Consider the following 20,963-nt stretch of genomic DNA (forward strand, 5'->3'; position numbering starts at 1 on the left):
CCTCTGCGTCACCCCTTCTTTGTTGCTTTCTGCGTAGGAACAACTTTTGTCACTCGAGATAGTTGTTTCTGCTGCAAACTCTTTGATTCAATTGGTGCCTTCATCTCTCCTGTGATATGCAACCCTCTGATACCATGTTGAAATTTCTAAGTCTAACCCATTAGAATTTTTTTCTGCACTATCTGGTTTATTTCTCCTACTTGTTAATTACTGAACAAGTTATTTAACCATATAAATACTGAAATAAACACAATGCAGTCTCAACCATCTACAAATCAACAACTGAAAGAAATAAACAAACACAAGGGACACCGTTATTTTTGGACAATCATCCCCGGAAAAACCCAACTTGGGAAAACCGGTGCAGCAGTTCTGAAGGTTTTATTATTATGCAACTTTTCTGAGTACAACTGGGTGCCAAACTAGCTCACCCTACAGAGAAAATAATCTCGTAGTAATACCTCTCTTTGGAAGCAAATATTCTGAAAGTATGCTCCACGAAACTCTCTCTAGCACCTCTCTGAGGCTCAGCGTCAGCCCTCCTGGCTTCTGCATCAACCTGAAATCCTCTACGTCAACCCTCTGAGGCTCTGCGCAATCTCTCTGGTCCTCTGCGCACTTCTGCAACCTCTGTGTCACTCACGCAAGCCCTCTAGCCCTCTATGCAGTCACTGCTAGCCTCTACGTGGTTCCTTCTGGGTCTGCACCTGCCTCTCTACCTCTACGCTAGTCTTCTGACACTATCTCTGCCTCTCTGCTATGCACTCATTGCCCCTTGCTGCAACTGATCACTGGTTCGATTTCTCTTTGCAAACCACGCTCTAGAAAATCGAATTAACTGATAACTCTGGTGTGTCTCCAACTGACCCTCAAACCTCCTCTTATACTTTTTTTTTTTGAGTCTTCAACAGCCGAGAGTACATCTCTAATCAACAGCTAAGATTAGATTTGGCTTGATGAATGTCAATTAGAACAGTCTAACCCATTTTTATATTAATACCCATTAATATTTTTATTTTCATAAGTTTAGACATAGGAACCCATTAAAAATATTGATTATTTTAATATCTCCTTCAATGGGTAGAATTTCCCCATACCATTTCTGGGTCTTGAAGATCTCATATGCCTTAGCCTCTCCACCAATTTTCATAGCTAGAGCACATCCGATGCTACCCCGAATCAACACTTTGTGGAATTGGAGTTAACAAGTTGCAGGACGACAAAAGGCCAAGTGGACCCAAAATTAGGTCAAAGATATGGAGTTGATCAACCAAGTAATTGACCTAATTAGGGAAGGGAAGAGGATCAAAGAAAGAATTTTCTTTTGATAAGTTAATGCTGTGATCTTAGTAAGGTCACTAGCCAATGGAAAACCAAGGGCAAGAATCGATCCTTGAGGTAGGGCTTGAAATATCTCAAGATCCCACCATTGGAATTTCGTGAAATTTGGAGGGCTTCTAGAGGACACACCAACATAGTTGCGAAATTTGGAGGGCTTCTAGAGGACACACCAACACAGTTGCGGGAAAGAGATCGAATTCTATTGATGGTTAACTTGTGAAAAAAGTGATGCCCTAGGTGACCTATGGAGGATAGGCCTAGAGGAGTGGAAGGTGAGAGGAATTCTCTTTGAAAATGATCACCTATGGAAGGATCAGTGCCTAATCCTTTGGGGAAAATGGAGTCAAGATGAAATTTGTGATTTAGAGGAACTACACCCAATCAAGGAGCCTCCTAAACAACTTCGCATGGCAATTATGGCATGAGAGCAGTTGCTAGAACAATTTATACTTCAATTTGAAATAATCGATGACTTACCAAAATATGTTCAATAGAAACAATCTCTAGGAACATTCACCCTTTCACACATGATACATGAGATGATGCAATGCTACAAAAGACTAAATTTCCATAATTTTGCATAAGAAAAGAAATAAATTTCAGATCTAGTATAGCGAAGATCCCATCAACATCAAAGTATTAAAGAAAATAACAAGAATAGACATGAAAAAATTATTTACATGTGCAAAGAGTATATCTAATCACCAAAATTATCCCAATAATGAAGCTCCAAGACAAGAGAGAGATATCCAAACATTGAAATTCATCAATTACACCCAAATTCGTCCTCTAAAAGGTATAGCGAAAATCTCACAAAAGAGAATAACCCAATCCAAGTGATGATGAGAGAGTGAATCACCTCTCATCTATTTATACAATGTCTAATGAGTTTGATTTAGCTAATTTGGCCTAATTGAGTCCCTAAAATAAAATAATGTGCATAATAACCAATGTTACCAGACACGGAATCGGCAATAAATCGGCGAGCCAAAAGAGCGAAAGTTTTAATCGGATCGGGAAAAAATCGGGAAAAAATCGGCAAATTCATTAAATAAAAATATACACATATATTGAATTAAAAAAAACCATTTTTCATTAATATTGGGTAAAGGTATGTCCAAACAATGCATAATATCAATAGATGTCCAAAATATCATGAATAAATAAGTATCTCATATATGTTATGAGTCCACACATGATCCAAAGCACTGAGTCTTGAGTCCTTAGAAGCATATGCTTCTAAAAGTTTACAAAAAAGTAAAAAACTGCATACTAATCAGAAAAAAATCAGCAACTAAGAGTCTAAGACTCTTAAGAGTGAGAACTAGAAGCAATTCCTCCCGCTCCTTCGCTTGCTTGACTCTCAAAGTTCTCCAAGTCATGAAGGCTGAAAAGAGGAGGCTCATCTAATTGAACCCATTCTGCCGCATTTGTAGCTTGCAAATCTAACTCTTCAAGGTCAATTGGTGAATGATCAATACCTGTCATTATCATGAGACATTGAAAATTGAAATGTGAATTAAAATTTCACTTTGAAGTTTGAACTTTAAACTTTTAAAGTACGAACTAGATTATGAAACCTTCAAATTCAAGCTCTCGAATCTCACCTTGTATTTGTTTGTTGCGAAGTCGTAGATTGTAATGGACAAATACAAGGTCATTCAAGCGCTTTTGTGTCAATCGGTTGCGCTTCTTAGAATGTATTTTCTCAAACATGCTCCAGTTGCGTTCACAACCTGAAGCACTGCATGCTTGGTTTAAGATTCGAATGGCAAATCTCTTCAAATCTGGCGTATCACTACCAAAGTTTTGCCACCAAAGACCTAGCAAGTGGTAAGGGTTTGTGAGTAGAAGACTAGAAGTACCAAATTAGTAAATAGTAAAAACTTAAAAAGAAAATAAAATTTAATAAAACATTTAACATACAAAATAAAGTTTAAACAAATTTAATGAATTGATGAAGCCTTCAAGCTGGGTACCTGGCAACATCTTTGACCTTTGTCTTATAGCACTGGTATAGGCAAACAATTTAGATGGTGTCCTATAATCTTGTAGTTGGGAAAAGACACGACTTTGTTGTTCTGGATCAGGGAAGCACCTTTCCAAGCATGTCATAAGTCCTCTGCCAACCTCCCCATCCTCATTAAATTTGCTCTTATCATAAAAATATTGTGGGTTTAAGAAGTACCCAGCAGCATGTAAGGGGGAATGCAATTGCCTATCCCAACGTGCATCTATAATGTCCCAAAGAGGCATATACTTTGTCTCATCATCCCCATATCTTCTTTTGATGGCCTCCTTTGCGAGATCCATCGCCTCATAAATGTAACCCATAGCGGGTTTGTCACCATCAACCATCCTGAAAGTTCAAGCATTCAAATTTAAAGAAATATGAAACATTGTAAATAAAAAGAAGCTTGAAATGAAATTTAAAAAATGAAAAAGTTAAAAGACTAAAAGTACCTGAGAACTCTAACAAGGGACTCCGTCACAGCAATAATCTCTTCAGCATCTTTCCAGAAGCCATCATTAAACACAAGTGCAGCAATTTCGATGCCTTCAGGGGTCTTGGAATGTTTAGATCCCATCCACTCAGGTCCCAAGAACATCCTCTTCAGATTTATCTTTTGCTCAACCACAGATTGCAAAGATATGAAATTTGTTGCAAATCTAGTCACTGCAGGTCGAACAATTTCTTTACCTTCAGTGTATATTCTCATAGCGTTTAGGACAATAGTGTGGTTGTATAGGTATTTGGTTATGGATTTTGCCTTCTCCACAACCTCATGTATCCAATGAAGCTTACCAATGTCCTCAAGCATTAAATCTATGCAATGGGCAGCACAAGAGGTCCAAAAAATAGTGGGGTGCCTCATCTCAAAAAGTCTACCAGCAGCCATATAATTCGCTGCATTATCGGTGACAATTTGTACAACATTTTCTTCTCCCACTTCTTGAACGACTTCCTCCATCATTTCACAGATAAGTTGGGCAGTCTTAACCTTATCTGAAGCATCCACTGACTTGAGAAACATTGTGCCTGCGGGACAAGATACAAGGAAATTTATTAAAGTTCTATTCCTCTGATCTGTCCATCCATCACTCATGATGGTGCACCCTGTTTCTACCCATGATGAACGAAACTCAGCTAGCACAAGCATGACATCTTCAACACTCTCTAACAACATATCTGTCCTAAGGCTCTCTGATGTAGGGGCTTTGAACCCTGGACCTACAACAGCAATTGCATCAATCATAGCTTGCCAATAAGGACTTCTGGCACAGTGGAAAGGTATGTCAGAATAGTACCAAAAGTTAGCAATGGCCTTCCTTGCCTGACTATGGATATTTTTTTTCCAACCAGTGCCATCCAAGGTAGGTTGGGAACCGGGTTTTGTGCGGGGAGCAAAAAAGGCGTTTATGTTTCCACCTCCAGTGTTCAAGGAAGGAGTTGAAGGACTGGCATGGCTTTGAGTTTGACTTGGCCTTGGAGGCATGTGTGGAAAACTTGGGAACGGCATTGAGGATTCAGGAGATTGAGGTGACATGGGGCTAGTGGCAGAAAAAGTATCAACTCCAACATTTCCTATTTCAGCAGTTTGCTTTGCTCTCTTGGCATTATGCTGCTCTAACATTTCAAGGGCCAAGGCTGCTTGGTGTTTGACATTGTCGTCAACCTTGTCGCAAATACCTATATCATGGCCAGTTATTTGTGCAAGGTGGAACTTGAACCTATAAATGCCTCCACTACATTTTGATTTGCAAAATTTACAAAGGAGCCTGGGGTCTCCGGGAATCCTGTCACAATAAGCCCAAGCAAAGTCCTTCTCTCTCGGCATTGTTGTTGCTTTGAACTTGTGTTTAATTTGTGGCTTCTGTTAAGATTTGGAGTCCGGCTTCTATTTAATTTGTGGCTCCTGTGAAAGACAAGAAAAAATCAAATTTAAAAATCATCCAAAAATTTAAAATATGCTAGAAATTTAAAAAAGTAAATGAAGACAGATGGACAAAACACTCATATCTGTAACTCTGACTGGGTAGTATGGGTAGAGCATTGGTCATCTGTATATGGATCAAATTCTCATACATTTCACTCCTCTGGTGTGAACCAAGATAGTCATGAAAGAAGCCTTGTAGGCTTGTACAGTATTCACTGTTCAGGTTTTGCTGATAGAAATATGGTCTCTGTTGAAAGTTTGAAACTTGAATCAGCAGTGTATGGAATCATGGATCTGGTGTTAGGGAGTGTATTTCAATGACAGAGCATTCCTCACAGTGAAAGCATCCTATTGCAGATTCCAGAGTGGACAGTCATCAAACTTTGGACTCTGGACTCATTGGTATGATGAATGATCACAGTCTCGACATATTGGCACAGTATCTCAATTGTATGAGCAGTCTCTTGATTGAACATAAGCGTTGTTCCTTTTGTGATTTAATACACAGTTTGCTTGCTTTAAGATTATCAATCTCAGAGCTATGAATTCTCTGTGATGGGTTTATTGTCTCTGTGGATCTCTACTATATATATATATATATATATATAGAGTCTGGCACTGAGGATATATTTATTATAAAGGAAGCTCGGATCATAACAGAGAGACAAAGGAAAATTCGGATCTGTCTCTGAGAATTTCGCATCACAGTTACAGTGAGAAGTTTGATGATTTTGTATGGGTAAGTTGTAACAGAAGTTTATAAATTTGGATCCTCTGCAATTTCGGTAAGTGATTCACTGATTACAGTGAACAGATTCACAGAACTCGGGCATCCCTGAAGACTTCGGTGATCATTACAGTGACACAGTCATGAATCTTTACAGTGTGCACAGGAATGAAAGAAGCAAATGATCGTTGAAGTTTTGAGGAGTTAGAAACTTAGATCAAAGGAAGTCTACGTCGTAAGGACTCAAGACTCAGTGCGATACACGTAGACTCAGTGATACACGTATATCAAATCAAAATGCGATGCAAGCTACGGTAGCTACCGGTACCCAAGCCTCGGACAGTCGATTCAATAGATCAATGCTTCTTATTATTAATGCGCATTGCATACCTCACACTTAATCGCCAAACTGTGACCTGAGTTTCACTGACAGGGACTGTACTTCGAAGTTCGAATGCGGCTTCGTCCAGGCTTCGTCGTTCGGCAGGGTGCTTCGAAGTTCGAATGCGGCTTCGTCCAGGCTTCGTCGTTCGGCAGGGAATGTGCTTCGAAGGCTGCGGGAATGCTATCAACGCAAAAGCGGCAATGTATCAGCGTTAAAACAGTTAAACAAGTCACGGGAATGTTATAAACGAAAACGCGGCAAACCGGAACCCGCGAAAACCCTATTCCAATTTGGCGGGACTCGTTAAAATCGCCGGAAATCGCATAAATCGCGAGTCAAACTCGCGTTGACCACGAGTTAAACTCGGTCAACGCGAGTTGACTCGCCCAGATTCGAAACGGGACTTTTAGCGGCCGATCCGACTTTCACTCGCGATTAATCGCCGGAATCGGCGATTCCTGTTTCATTGATAATAACAATACTTTTGGTGACAAGCCCACCAAATAGCTCAATAATACAAGAATAATCCTCTCAAGAGGGTCGAATGATCAATAAAGTGAGTCATTGGGCCTTTGAGGAGGCCTAATGAAGTCCAAGGGGTGTCATGATGTAAAAATGGACTCCAAACATAGTGGACAAGGGGTTGGCCCCTTGTTTTCCAAGCAAGAAGTTGTAGTGCTCCCAAATGGGTGTGGGGGCACAAGGACATCCTCACTGGTCTCCAAATGGATCAAATATGCTTGTAGACCATCTGTAAGGGTTGGAGTAATGACATATAAGCCCTCCCTCTGCAGTGAGAGGCATCCTAGAACATCTGCCAAGTGCATGGTGCAACTGTGGGGCCGGCTGGGCATGGTGAACCAAGTGCATCATCCTCATCCCAAAGGTGGAACACAAGCAATCAATGAGTGTTGTTGGGGATCTATGAAGTAATATCCGCTATGGTGGAGGCCTCTACAAGTGCCAATGTGGCCCTCTGGAGGGCTAGGACTCTGTATAAGGAGACCAAACCCCAAATGGAGATCCACCTGCAATCCTACATAAGATCCAATGCGTCCCATTGCCCTCCAATACAACAAATCATTAGAATAATCAAGTGAAAAATCTTACAAATAATGGAATCCATGGCGCACTTCATCGTGGCATGCCCTTCCATAGTGGGCTTTGGCATGTACAAGTGTCTCCAAGTTCAATAGGGGGTTAACCAAGGACCCTATTAGGTGGTTTGAACCTCTAAATGGGGTGACATGTCCATAGTACATCCCTCAAATAGTGGGTGGTAATGATATAATAATGGAGCAGAGTGGGGATCAGGGGAAATCATCCAGACCATATGTCATGATTCATGGGTAGCTATAATAAGGGAAACCCACACTTGGGTATGTGAGTGTAGGAGGGAGAAAATTGTGGTACATGAGTCACCTTGGCCTTTGTTTTTCCACCCTTCTTCATATGCCTTTTTCTTTTATTGATTTTTCTTCATAATTGCTCGGGGCTCTAAAGGATGAGAGCATGATGTGTAATATGTAGCAATGGATACCCCTTTAAGGTGGGGTGGTTCATCGCCCACCAGGGACAATCATGGGTTCCTTAATGATAGAGGGAGCTCATCTAGGTCCCATAGGAACCAGGGTGATGGCCATGGATAAGGGGCAGAGTTCATGTTTGGATTTTGCCCACGTGCTAAATTTGTATGTCCCAGCCATCTTTTGCATTTTGTAGTACATTTTCTGTTGAGAGTGGTCAAATTATGCTTTTTCTTTTCTTTTTAGCTGCATCAACCTTCGGGGCATCATTCCAAGCCCGACCCAAGGCATGGACAAGGGGAAGGGGAGGCTAACCTTATGTAAACCCAGTGGACACATGTGGACCCGGATGGGAAAATAGATGAATGGGGCTAAAATGTCTGGAAGGGGAGTGATGTAGGTGGTATTGAGAAGCAGGACCACACAACCAAAATCAGGATTTCCCATGTAGTGCCAACCCTAAAGCAAATAGTCGGTAAAGGAGATCCCACAGGACTAGGATACAAGGGTAACCACAAAATCGGGCAGTGGAGACAAGAATACAAGCCTAACCCACTCTTTCCGCTGAATCCCCCCACCAATCCATGCCCAAAAGTGTCCATGACAAGTAAGGAAAATTACTTAATTATACCAATGAAAAGCCATATCTTTGGGATTGAGAGGCCCACCTTCAAACATACATTCATGACAAGTGGTTGAGGGACCACATGGTGTTGATTTGTGGTAGCATCAGATGTTCTCTAGTCATGAAAATTGGTGGAAAGGCTAAAGCACATGAGATCTCCAAGAACTAGAAATGGTTTGGACAGATTGTACTCAGTTTGGGAGATATTAAAATAATTAATATTTTTAATGGAGTTCCTAAGTCTAAACTTAGGAAAAATAAAATATTAATGGGTATTAATATAATATTGGGTTAGAAGGTTCCAAAAGTCATGGATCAAGACAAATCTAATCTTATTCGTTGATTAGAGATGTAATCTCAGTCGTTGAAGGACCAACAGGAAAAGTATAAGAGGAGGCTTGAGGGTCAGTTGGAGAATACACACGAGTGATCACTCATTCGATTTTCAAGAGCAAGGTTTGCTAAGAAAATTCAAATCAGTGATCAGTTTGCAGTGAGGGGTAGTGAGTACTAGAGAGGCAAAGATAGTGCCGAGAGACCAGCGCAGAGGCAGAGAGGCAGACGCAGAAGCCAGAGTAGGCCACGCAAAGCCCAACAAAGACAGCGCAGAGGCCAGAGGGCCTGCGCCATCCACGCAGAGGGCAGTAAGAGTGACGCAAAGGATCCTTGAGGTTGCGCAGTGCCTCAGGGCTGACGCAGAGGGTTCTGAGGCTGATGCAGAGGCCAGGAGGGCTGACGCAGTGCTTCAGTGTTGCTGGAGAGGGTTTCGTGGGGCAGGTTTTCTAAATACTTGCTTCCGAATAGAGAGGTATTATTGCCAGTTATTTTTCTATGTTGGGTGAGCCAATTTGGCACCCAGTTGTACTCAAGGATATACTACATAATAATATAACCCTCAGAATTGTTGCACCGATTTTCCCGCATTGGGTTTTTCTAGGGACAAGTTGTCCAAAAATAACGGTGTCACTTGTGTGTTTTCTATTTCTTTTAGTTGTTGATCTGTAGATGGTTGAGACTGTATTGTGTTTATTTCGATGTTTATATGTTTAAATAACTTGTTGGTAATTAACAAGTAGGAGAAATAAACCAGAAGAATACAGATAAAATTTCTAACAGATAGACTTAGAAATTTCAACATGGTATCAAAGCATGGTTGCAGATCACAGGAAAGTTGAAGGCATCAGCTGAGCAGAGCATTTGCAGCAGATTCAGCTGTCCCGAGTGACAGAGTTGATCCTTGCAAAAAGCGACAGAGGAAGGGTTGACGCAGAGAGATTGCATCATCAATCTAGGCTTGAGAGAGGCCAACGCAGAGGCTGAGGAGGGCAGAAACAGGTTCACGTAGAGCCACACAGAGGCTAGGAGGGCTGACGTAGTTGGCTGAGGGAGATGTTTTGCCGGTGCTGAGATTGTGCAGAGCCAAGAGGCTCAATACTTTAGTTGTTGGGGCGAAGGAAGCTCTGGGAAGTTTGTGGGAGTGAAGCTGGTGGGGTACTGTGGTCAGAACAATTCCTAACAGGGCAAAACCAAGGTAGAGGAAGTTATTGCTGAGGCAGATTTCTAGCCAAGAAATTTGGATCAGTGTTGCAGTTACACAGACGATCGGAGAGGGGCAACTTGACGGCTGGCGGAAGGATTTCCAGGAGGGAAATTGAGACTCAGAGGAAGTCCAGAAGAGAACTTCCAAATGGGAAGTAGAGAGACTCGGAAGAGTAGAACCGAGAACTTCCAGACGGGAAGTAGAGAGACTCAGTCGAACCGAGAACTTCCAGGCAAGAAGTAGCGATACTCAGAGGAGTCGACAGAGAAGAGCAGACAGATGGTCGTGAATGGGTTGAGGGATCAGGATAGGCTGGACGAAGTGTCCAACTTTGTGGCCCGGAAGGCCAGGATCTTTTCCATTCTAGACAGACATTACATCAAGGGCTTCGCCTTGAGAGTAACGGCTATCCTAGTTGACCCAGTAGCTAATGAAAGGTACAAGGAGGCAATGGCCAAGGAAAAATGCATCATCCTTGATGGGGTCAAGGATCATATGGTCCAACATATTGCCGAGAAGGAGACGACAAAGGAAATGCGGAATACCTTGACGTTGTACCAGCATACTTCCGTGTAGAGGAAGATGCTTCTTGAGAATCAGCTACGATCATACCAGATGCAAAAGGGAGAGCAAATAGATCTCTTCCTCGGTTGATTGAAGGAGATCCGAGACTAACTGCCTTCCATAGGGGCCACGCCAGATCAATAATTGATGGTAAGAACTGCACTAAACGTAGTCTCTGAGGACTGGGAGACATTTGTCCAAAGCATACTTCCGTGCAATGTTCTTGGCCCTCGCCATTGCCTCCTCGTACTTGTCGTTCTCAACCGGGTCAACTGGGATCACTATCTTCTTCAAGGCGAAGTGCTTGAGAAGATTCCTGTCTAGAACGGACAAGATTCTGGCCTTCCAGACTACGAAGTTTGAAGCTCTGTCCAGTCTGTCCTGGTCCCTTACCCCGTTCATTCCCATTTCGCTGCTCCTCTACTTCCCTTCTGCAAGTTCTCAGTTTGACTCTCTCTGAGCATCGATTTCCCTCTTGGAAACCCCTCTGCCAATGTCAAGATGCCCCCACTCCGATCATTAGTGCAGCTGCACCACTGATCCAGATTTCTTGGCTAGAAATCCTCAGCAACAACTCCCTCCTCCTTGGTCTTGCCCTGTTAGGTACTATTCTGACCACAGTACCCCACCAATTCACTCCGCAACTTACCCACAGCCTCTTATGCCTCAACAAACTGAAGGTTAGAGCTTATAGGCTCTACGCAATCCCAGAACCAGCGAAATCCGCACCTCCTGACCACAAGCATCAATCCTTCCTGACTGAGAAACATGACTGGGCACTGCGTAGGTCAGGTCTGCTCCCTTTTTCCACTGCGTTGATCCTCCTCTTGGCTCAAGCTTGATGACGCAGGCACAGCGTCACCCCTCCCTTGTTGCTTCTCCGCTAGGAACAACTTCTGTCACTCGGGACAGTTGTTTCTATTGTTGCTGCTCTGCTTGGCTGATGCCCTCAGTTCTCCTATGATCTGCAACCACGCTCTGATACCATGTTGGAATTTTTGATTTATTTCTACCTACTCGTTATGTTTAATTAACAAGTTATTTACCATGTAAATACTGAAAATAAATACAAGTACATGCTCAACACATTATAGATCATCAACTGAAGGAAAGAAAAGAACACAAGTGACACCGTTGTTTTTGGACCAATGTCCCCGGAAAAACCCAATGCAGGAAAACCGGTGTAGCTATCTGAGGGTTTTATTATTAAGTAGTTTTTGAATACAATCTTAGTGCCAAACCGACTCACCCAACAGAGAATGATCTCGGCAGTAGTACCTCTCAGTCGGAGATAGATATTTCGAATAAAACCCCGGATGAACAATCCCACAACTCTCAACTCCAATCTGCCCCACGAAATCTCCAACGTCTGCCTCTAGAGACTGTGTCAGTCTCTCTAGCCCAGCGTCACCCCAACTCACCCTGCTTCAGCCTCTGGAGGCACTGTGTCAGCCTCTAGAGCCTTTGCATCACCAACGCTAGCTCTCTCTAGCACTGCGCAACTCTTGGCTGCCTCTGCATGGGCCCTGACTGGTTTTGAGTGGCCTCTAGCTAGCTCTGCATCCCTCTCTCCTGACTTCTGCGCTAATGCTCCTGGTACCCTCTCTGCCTCTTTACTTCTGTATTCACTGCCCCTCAGCTGCAACTCTGATCACTCCTTTGATTTCCTCAGCAAGCCCTGCCCCAGAAAATCGAATTCTTGATCAACTCGATGTATTCTCCAAATGACCCTCAAGCCTCTTCTTATACTTTTCTCGTTAACAATTCAACGGCCGAGATTAAGTCCCTAATCAACGGCTAAGATTAACTCTGGCTTGGTCCATGACTTTTGGACCCTTTTAACACAATTTTATATTAATTCACATTAATATTTTATTTTCCCTAAGTTTAGACTTAGGGACTCCATTAAAAATATTAATTATTTTAATATCTCCCAAACTGTTTAGAATCTGCCCAAACCATTTCTGGGTATTAGAGATTTCATGTGTTTTAGTCTCTCCACCAATTTTCGTGGCTAGATCACATCCGATGCTACCCCAAACCAACAAGGGGATCTCAACTTGGTACTAAATGCAGAGGAGAAGTTTGGTGGGAAATATAATGCTGATCCATTAAGGGAAATGGTAGAATCTATTATGGAAACTTGCAGATTAATGGACATGCCTCCTAGCAATGGGAAGTATACATGGAGTAACAAAAGAATTGGTAAAAATAATATAAAGGAAAGGTTGGACAAATTCTTAATCCAAGGCACAATAGCCACCTCCTTCAGTGAAATAAAATCCAAAATCATTCATAACATTGCATCAGATCACAAACCGGTGGCACTTTCACTTGGGTTATTAGAGAACTTTGGCCCTGTTCCTTTCAGATTCAGTTCCATTTAGAACGACAGTGAAGAAGTAAAAAATATCATTGGAGATGTATGGGCAAATAAAATCATTGGCTCTCCTAATTATGTCTGGGAAACTAAACTTAAATCATTGAGGAAAGAGCTGAAACAGTGGGCAAGGAGCAAACAAATAGAAACACAAAAAAGAAAGCTAGAAATAACAGAAAAATAGAGAGAATCCAAGTTGAAAAAGAGCAGCAAGTGGAAATGCAGGAGAGTCTATGGTAGGAAAAGCAAGCTTATTGGGAATTGTATAGGCAAAATAGAGTGGAAGAAGAAGAGTGGAGACTAAAGTCCAGAATTTTATGGCTCAAAGCAGGCAATAAGAACACAGCCTTCTTCCATAATATTGCCAAGATCAGGAGAATACAAAATCATATTGACAAAATTATGGATAATGAGCGCAAAGAAGTGAGAGGACAAGAAGAAATAAAGGAGGCTTTTAGATATTACAAAAAATTGTTATCATCCTTAGCAGCAAATAGTGAGTATGAAGAATTTCTACAGCATACCCCAAAAAAATCAATGATGGAGAAAACAATGAATTTATAAAAGAAGTTGAAGAAAAGGAAGTGCCTGTTGTTATTTGGGATCTACATCCAAATAAGGCTCCAGGCCTGGATGGGTTGCCTATCTCCTATAAACATAATTGGAGTATCATAAAAAAAGATTTGATAAGAATGATAATGTTTTGGGAAATTCAAGATAGGAGGATTCACAAATTCCTCCTTCCTTGCTCTAGTTCCAAAAGAACCGAATGCAAACACTTTTAGCAGGTTCAGGCCGATCTTTCTATGTAACTCCTACAAAATTATTACAAAGATGATGGCAAATAGAATAAAAGTAGTGCTCCCAGAAATTATCTTCGAAAACCGAAGCGGATTTGTACCAAAAAGACAAATTCTTGACAATATCCTAATTTTCCAAGAAGCTCTGCACTCTAGCCTTCTTAAAAAGGAAAAAGGTATGATTATAAAGCTTGATATGGCAAATGCCTTTGATAGGTTCAATCTAGACTTCCTTGTGGCGGTCCTTCGGAGATTTGATTTCTCAGAAAAGGCAATAGAACAATTAAGGCCTGTATAGTAGGTCCCTAGATTTCTCCATTGATCAATGGAAGACCAAGCAAATATTTCCAAAGTTCAACAGGGCTTCGTCAGGGCTGCCCCCTCTCTCCTTTCCTATATATTATAATGGCGGACTCTGAGCTGAAATCTCGAGAAATGTAGACAAGAGCGGTCTATCACAATTCTCTCAATCTCCACTGGAGTAAAAAGCATAAACCACTCTATATTCGCAGATGACACCTTGGTCATGGGAGGGGCCTCTTGTATAATGGCAAGAAGAATAAAAAAGGTGCTGAACAATTTTATGGAAGTCTTTGGTGGAATTCTAAATAATCAAAAATGTAGAATTTTCAGATGGAACTCTCCTCTTCGCGCTCTCCAAAAAATTCCGGAAATTATTTTACAAAAAGAATGGAGCCATTTTCATTATCTAGGCCTCCCTATCTCCAAAGAAAATCTGAAGACTGAGATATGGAATAAGTACATAGAAAAAATGAAAAAAAGGTGCAAAACTAGGGAATGAACTAGCTAAACATGGCAGGAAGGGTGGTATTAATCAAAGCATTACTCACAGCACTCCCAATTTATCAGTACGTAGCAATACTAGCTCCGGCAAGCATACATAAACAAATCGAGCTAGTAATCAGGGGGTTCCTATGGCAAGGAGGTAAAGTAGAAACAAAGAAGCACAGCCTAGTGAAATGGGATGAAGTAACGCAACCCTATGAGAAAGGCGGCCTGGCTATAAGACTTCCTGGGATAATGAATTTGGCACTGGGGGCAAAAATAACTTGGAGATTTATAATTGGAGAGAGTTGTTGGTGGAAGCAAATCTTGAAAGAAAAATATATGAACCATAATAGAATTCTATTATTAGAAAAAGGTTTCCCAATAAGGCCATGTTCCCAGATCTGGAGTTTTATTAAAAATACCCTTCCCCTAATCAAAGAAAACTCCTCTAAGATCCCTGGGAATGGTAGACTCATCAAAATTTGGAAAGACAGAAAGATGGGAAATCAGCCTATAGCTTTCCAAGAAAATCTTCAAGACTTGAGAAGGTGGATGAATTCAAATGGTATCAGTACGCTGGAAGACATTTCTATTTGGAGAGATGGAGATTGGGAGGACTGGAGAGTCCACAATCTTCCCCAAGGCCTTATCCCTTAGTGGAGGTCACTAATCTCGCATCTTAAACGGGTTGCCCCATTGAGTTTGGACTCAAAGGACTCTCTCTGTTGAGATCCTGATGGAGGAGTTTTTTCAGTCAAATCTGGATATGCCTCCTTACATCAGCAAGAAAATAGTGATTGGGGTCACTAGAGGGAGGGATGTAAAATAGAATCCCTACCAAAAATCAAAGTGTTCATGTGCACACAACTCAAAGGAAAGATTCTTACTGCTGATAATCTTAAAAAGAAAGGTTATGAAGGCCATTTACACTGTGCAATGTGTCAGAAAAGTGAAGAAAACATCCAACATCTCTTTGTGGGATGTCCATTTGCTCGTGCTTGTTGGCAAGAGCTTGTAAGAGTCTAAGACCTCTGGGGGTAAGTATTCAACATTTGCTGCCTCTGTAAATGCTCCTAACAAATTGGAAAAAAACATATCCATGTACTTTAAAAATTAAAGAAACAATCAAGAGATATTGGTTAAGCTTGCCCTCATTTATGTGCTGGAAAATCTGGTTAGCAAGAAACCAGAGGATCTTCAAAGACCGCACTCCAAGCAACAAAACAGTACTGGCTAAAACCTGGAGCATGACAATTAAGTTCTTCAACTCCAAAGGAGCTAAAGCAATAGATATCAAACATATGCAACATGAGGAAAGAACCTGGTTAGAATTTGCGATGAGCAAGCAGCAAAAAACAAACATCAGCAAATCAACCATCAGTAGATCTGCTATTAGCACTCAGAGTTGGAAAATCATAATTAAAAAAGAGGATTTTAAAGCATGGTTAGAAAAATTAAATAGGCCTTGTTTATTGTTTGATGGAGATTATAAGTCTAATCCGGGCAAGGCTGGAGCTGGAGGTCTCATCTCTGACCTAGGAGGAATAAATCCCATCACTTATGAATGGGGATTAGGAGAATTATCCAACAATAGGGCAGAAGCATACAGCCTCCTCTTGGGAACGGAAATATTAAGGCAACGAGGTATGAAGAACCCAGTCATAATAGGGGATTCGACAATAATTATTCAATCGATGGTGGAGAGAAGAAGCCTCAAGAACTGGACACCGAGTCAAATAATCAAAAGGGTCAAAAAAATCTTCAGTATCTTGGAGAAGTCACCTTCAATCATATCCTAAGAGAAAATAATGGTATAGCTGATATGCAAGCCAATTTGGCTGTCAATTGTCCTATGGGAGAATCCAGAATTTACAATGAAATTGCTCAAAAACCCATCCCATAGGACTTCATGTCGTCAAGTGTAGAAAATTGCACTCAAGCTGAGGACATCAAGGTGAGCATCAATCGCCTCAATACGAAAAGCTAGAACTCAGAAGCATAATAGAATCAGGAAAATCACAATGTACAGACAGCATTGTCAAACTCTGTCAATCAAGTGTGCCTCAGCTTCTCAGGATCCCCATGAAATGAACAAGTCATCTATCCTGAAGAGGCCCTCAGCACAGCTATATAACCTTCCTCTCTGCGCTTGTTCCCATCTCTTCGTTGCTCTTTTTCTCTGCTTTCTCCTATCCCTGTGCTTAGTTTCATGCGCTCTCCTTTATATTCCGCCAGGTCCCAGAAGCAGCTTACAAATTTCTTGCTTCTGTCTCTGCGCCCCTTGGGTGATCGAGCTTATCCTCTCTGATATTGTCTGACCCCTCCCACTCGCGCAGCTTTAGTGATATATGTTTCTCCCCTTCGCGCTGAGCTGGTGGTTTCTGCCTCTTATCCCTCTCACGCAGCTCGAGTGGTTCGTGCTTCTCTCCTTCGCGCAGCTCTGGTGGCTTCTTTTCCTGCTTCGACTCTTGGCTTATCTCTTTTTCTCAAAAAGTGCCACTATAGCCTTCAATTCTTTGTTCTCTTCTCACTGGAAGCTCCCTGTTGGCTTGCCTTGTGGCCGGGTTAGCATTTACTCTCAACTTATTATAGCTTCTTCTTCTCCCTGTCGGAAAGGATGCCTTCACCTCTCTAGTCGCTCTATATCCTATGCTCTCCTTTATTTTCCACCTAGTCACAAAAGAAGCTCTCAATCTCCCTGTAATTGTCACTGCACTCCTTTGGTGACCAAGATTATCCTCAATGTTTTAGTCTTTCCCTTCCCCTGCGCGCAGCTCTAGAGGTCTGTGCCTCCCCTCGCGCAGTCCTAGGTGGCAGCTGTTGATTATTGGTGGCCTGTCTTGTGGAAAAAATAGCATCTATTCTCGTGTACTTTCTGCCTCTTCTTCTCCCTGCTAGAAAGAATGCCTTCATCCCTCAGGAAAAATGGAATGGAATCCTCTGGAAAATGTACCTAAGTGCGAGAGTTGCGCTGTGTGTAGAGCCAACAAATTCATGATCGAACAGATTAGAGAAACGATTAAGGACTATAAATTTGAAGCAAAGTCTGAGAACTCATTCCTGAAGAGACAACTGGAAGAGCAGAGGAAGGAAATTGCATCCCTAAAGCACAAATGCAAGCACATGGATGAAACAATCAACTATTTGAAGAGTTTACTAATCAATCAGATGGGAGAGAACTCTAACTATCAAAGCAGCAAGAATTGACTTTTGTCTCATCATGAATCTTCAGTCAACAAAAAATAAACTCCTCATTTCTGCTCTTCTTATCTCTACAAAGCTCTTCCTCCAATAGTTTATTATGTTATGTAAATGTATATTCCCGTTGAATCAATTCGTGGGTATTTATAAGGATAGTGCAATTGGTACTTTCAGAATAAAAAAGGGAAGGGCTTGGAAGATAGGGAATGTTTGCCCTCTGGTTTTCTTCCAGGTCGCCCCTCTCCATTTTGCATTGATGTAATGGGGGCTTGCCTCCTCTTTTTTTTTTTGGAATAGAAATCTAGTGACCGAATCTGTTAAAAAAAAAAAAATCAGCTGAACAAGTTGGCTCGTGATGAAACCTCTTATCTTTTTAGATTTATTATATTTTAGAATTACACTCTAAAAATTCTCTTTTCAATGGATGGGGAGGATCATTGACTCCTTAAGAGTTTTGGATGACAAATCCAAGTTGAAAATGCTTTAGTCGTAAGACAGTCTTTACTTTTTAAGGATAACCTTTTTGACTGAAACTAGAGTAAAAGGATATAATTTTTGAGGTTTTTTAAAAGATTTCACAACTTAATGGAAAAATTTCAGAGTTATATAATTTTTATCTAGTTTTCAATTTTGGTAACCACTTCTTTAAAAATTCCTACCTTCAAAATGAAAAAATGAAAAATTAACTTCAAGAGATGTTTGAAAAGTCAATAGAGTACTATTTAACATTTTTATTAACAAAATCTATAAAGGAAAAATAAATTGCAACGGGATGTACAATGGAAGTGATTTTTTTACATATTTTTATTTTTTATTTTTTTTAGTTATTTTTTTTTTAAGAAAATAATTTCTTTAAGATGAGCCCATTTACAAGAAGAGAATCTCTCTTTCCTGATAAATCTTGAAGTATAAATGTAGATGGGCTTATCTGTTCAACAATCTGAAATGGACCAAGCCATAATTTCTGAAATTTGGTATGTTTCCCTTTTTCTTCGTGTGCTTTGTCCCACTTGAGAACTAGATCTCCAACTTGGAAGGATCTTTGTGTGACTGAACTTGCATCAAAAGAAGCTTTCACCATCTGTTGATGTTTGGTGTGTGTGAGTTTGGCCTTTTCCCTTTCTTCTTCTAGTTTTAGGATTTGTGAATTTCTTAATTGCAAGGAAGAAGAAGGTGTTTCTTCAATAAATTGAACTAGGGCTAATGAAGGAAGAGCTAAATGTGATGGAATGATGGCTTCCTTCCCATATACTAAGTTGAATGGAGAAGTGCCTATAGAGGCCTTTTGAGTTATCCTATCAGCCCATAGAGCAAATATTAAAGCTTTGTGCCAGTTTCTTTGATTTTGATCAACAGTTCTTTTGATTATTCTAAGGAGATTTTTATTAGTGGATTCTGCCAAACCGTTTCCCTGGGGATAGTAATTAGCAGAATATTTGAGTTTAAAACCTCTCCTAATTGCAAATTCAATCATACTAGTACCCGAAAAATAAGATGCATTATCAAATATAAGTGCAGAAGGCAAACCAAATCTTGTAATGATAAATTGATCAATAAATTCAATAACAAATTCAGAATTGACTACCTTTAGCGGAATTGCTTCCACCCACTTAGTGAAGTAATTTGTAGCAGTCATAATATATTTATGTTGTTTAGAAGAATGACGAACGATCTCACCTATGATATCCAATCCCCATTGTTCGAAAGGTTGTTCGATGTTGACTGGTTGCAGAGGCAAGGCTGGTTTTCGTTGCCTTCTAGAAGCATTTTGGCATGTTTTTCATTTCCTTACGTATGCGTGAGTATCTTTGAAGAGAGTGAGCCAGTGGTATCCAACATGTAAGATTTTGTGTGTAGTAGTATCTCCCCCAAAGTGTCCACCTGTTGGTCCATCGTGAAGTTCCTGCAAAACTTTTTGTACTTCAAACTTTTCAAGGCATCTTAACAATATGGAATCACAGTTTCTCCTAAATAACACGTTATTAACAATCTCATAATGACTTGCTTTTAATCATAAAGTTCCTTTTTCTTTATGATTGAGTTCGAGAGGAGCATATCCATTTTTCAAATAAAAAATTAAATCAACGTATTGGGACTCAGCATCAATTACACTTACCTCAGAAATGTTTTCATTGTTACCAGTGTCCCCTTCGGCTAGTATGTTGGATTCTCCTATAAGCAGCATGCAGAAACCTTGCCCTCTGACAATTTTGGCTGGTTTTATTTCAATATCGTACTCCTGCAGAATTGTTACCCAATTTGCTCTCTTTTCTCCTAATTCTTTCTGCATTAGTAATTGTCTCACTGCTGGGAATGGGTCTATTACTTTCGTGTGTGTTTTTAAAAGAAAAGGTTTGAAATGCTTTACAGATTTATATACAACAAATGCTTGTTTTTCTACTTCTGAATAATTCAATTCAGCACCTTAAAAATTTGAACTGAAAAAGAGATGGATGCTTCAATTTTTTGATTATCAATTTGTGTCAAAACAGCGACATAAGACATTGAAGAAGCAAAGGTATATACGATGATATGATTGGAGAAGTTCAGAGTATTTAAAGGAGCATTGATAATTGCCTGTTTGATTAAATCGAATGCTTGCTTTTCATGATAACCCCATTTAAAAGTTGTGTCTTTCTTAATCATTTTTTGTAACAACAAAATAATTTGTGAGAAATCAAGGACAAACCTTTTGACAAAATTGATCTATCCAAAAAATGATTGCATGCTTTTTTGTTATATGGTGGAGAAATTTATGAAATTTCTTTTATTCTATCAGGGTCAATGTAAATTCCATTTTTTGACACAATGAATCCTAAAAGTTTCCCTTCACTAAGAGCGGAAAGAAGACTTTGTAGGATTTAATGAAATCCCATATTTTCTACAGCATTCAAAAAATTGTCTTAAGTCTTGCAAATGATTATTTCTGTTCTTTGAATAAACAGTAATGTCATCTAGATAAACAACAACCGTTTTGTTTAAGAGATCTTTGAAGGCTATATCCATGGCTCGTTGGAAAGTGGCCCCTGCGTTTATTAAACTGAATAGCATTTTTTGGTTGGAATAAGTTCCCCATTTAGTTCTGAAAGTAGTCTTTAGCCTATCATGTGGGTGGACCATGATTTGATTATATCTTGAGAAACCATC

General features: G+C 40.4%; 2 protein-coding genes across 2 annotated transcripts in view; both read right to left on the bottom strand.

Moving 5' to 3' along the window:
• MCCA (methylcrotonyl-CoA carboxylase alpha chain) overlaps positions 1 to 20,963 on the bottom strand; it is a 388,726-nt gene that overhangs the window by 9,100 nt on the left and 358,663 nt on the right. The gene's annotated exons all lie outside the window — the stretch shown is intronic.
• LOC149207936 (uncharacterized) lies at positions 2,452 to 20,106 on the bottom strand. The gene is made up of 6 exons (XM_089396580.1): positions 19,933 to 20,106; positions 6,397 to 6,560; positions 3,805 to 5,073; positions 3,321 to 3,700; positions 2,949 to 3,164; positions 2,452 to 2,822 (listed from the first exon to the last, which is right to left on the bottom strand). Exons 1-6 carry the CDS (start codon positions 20,104 to 20,106, stop codon positions 2,653 to 2,655), a joined length of 2,373 nt encoding a protein of 790 aa, XP_089252706.1. The 3' UTR covers positions 2,452 to 2,652.

This window comes from Pinus tabuliformis, chromosome 1_2 (assembly GCF_031772625.1).
Source record: "Pinus tabuliformis cultivar Carrire ecotype Pingquan chromosome 1_2, CPIR1, whole genome shotgun sequence".
Taxonomy (NCBI): domain Eukaryota; kingdom Viridiplantae; phylum Streptophyta; class Pinopsida; order Pinales; family Pinaceae; genus Pinus; species Pinus tabuliformis.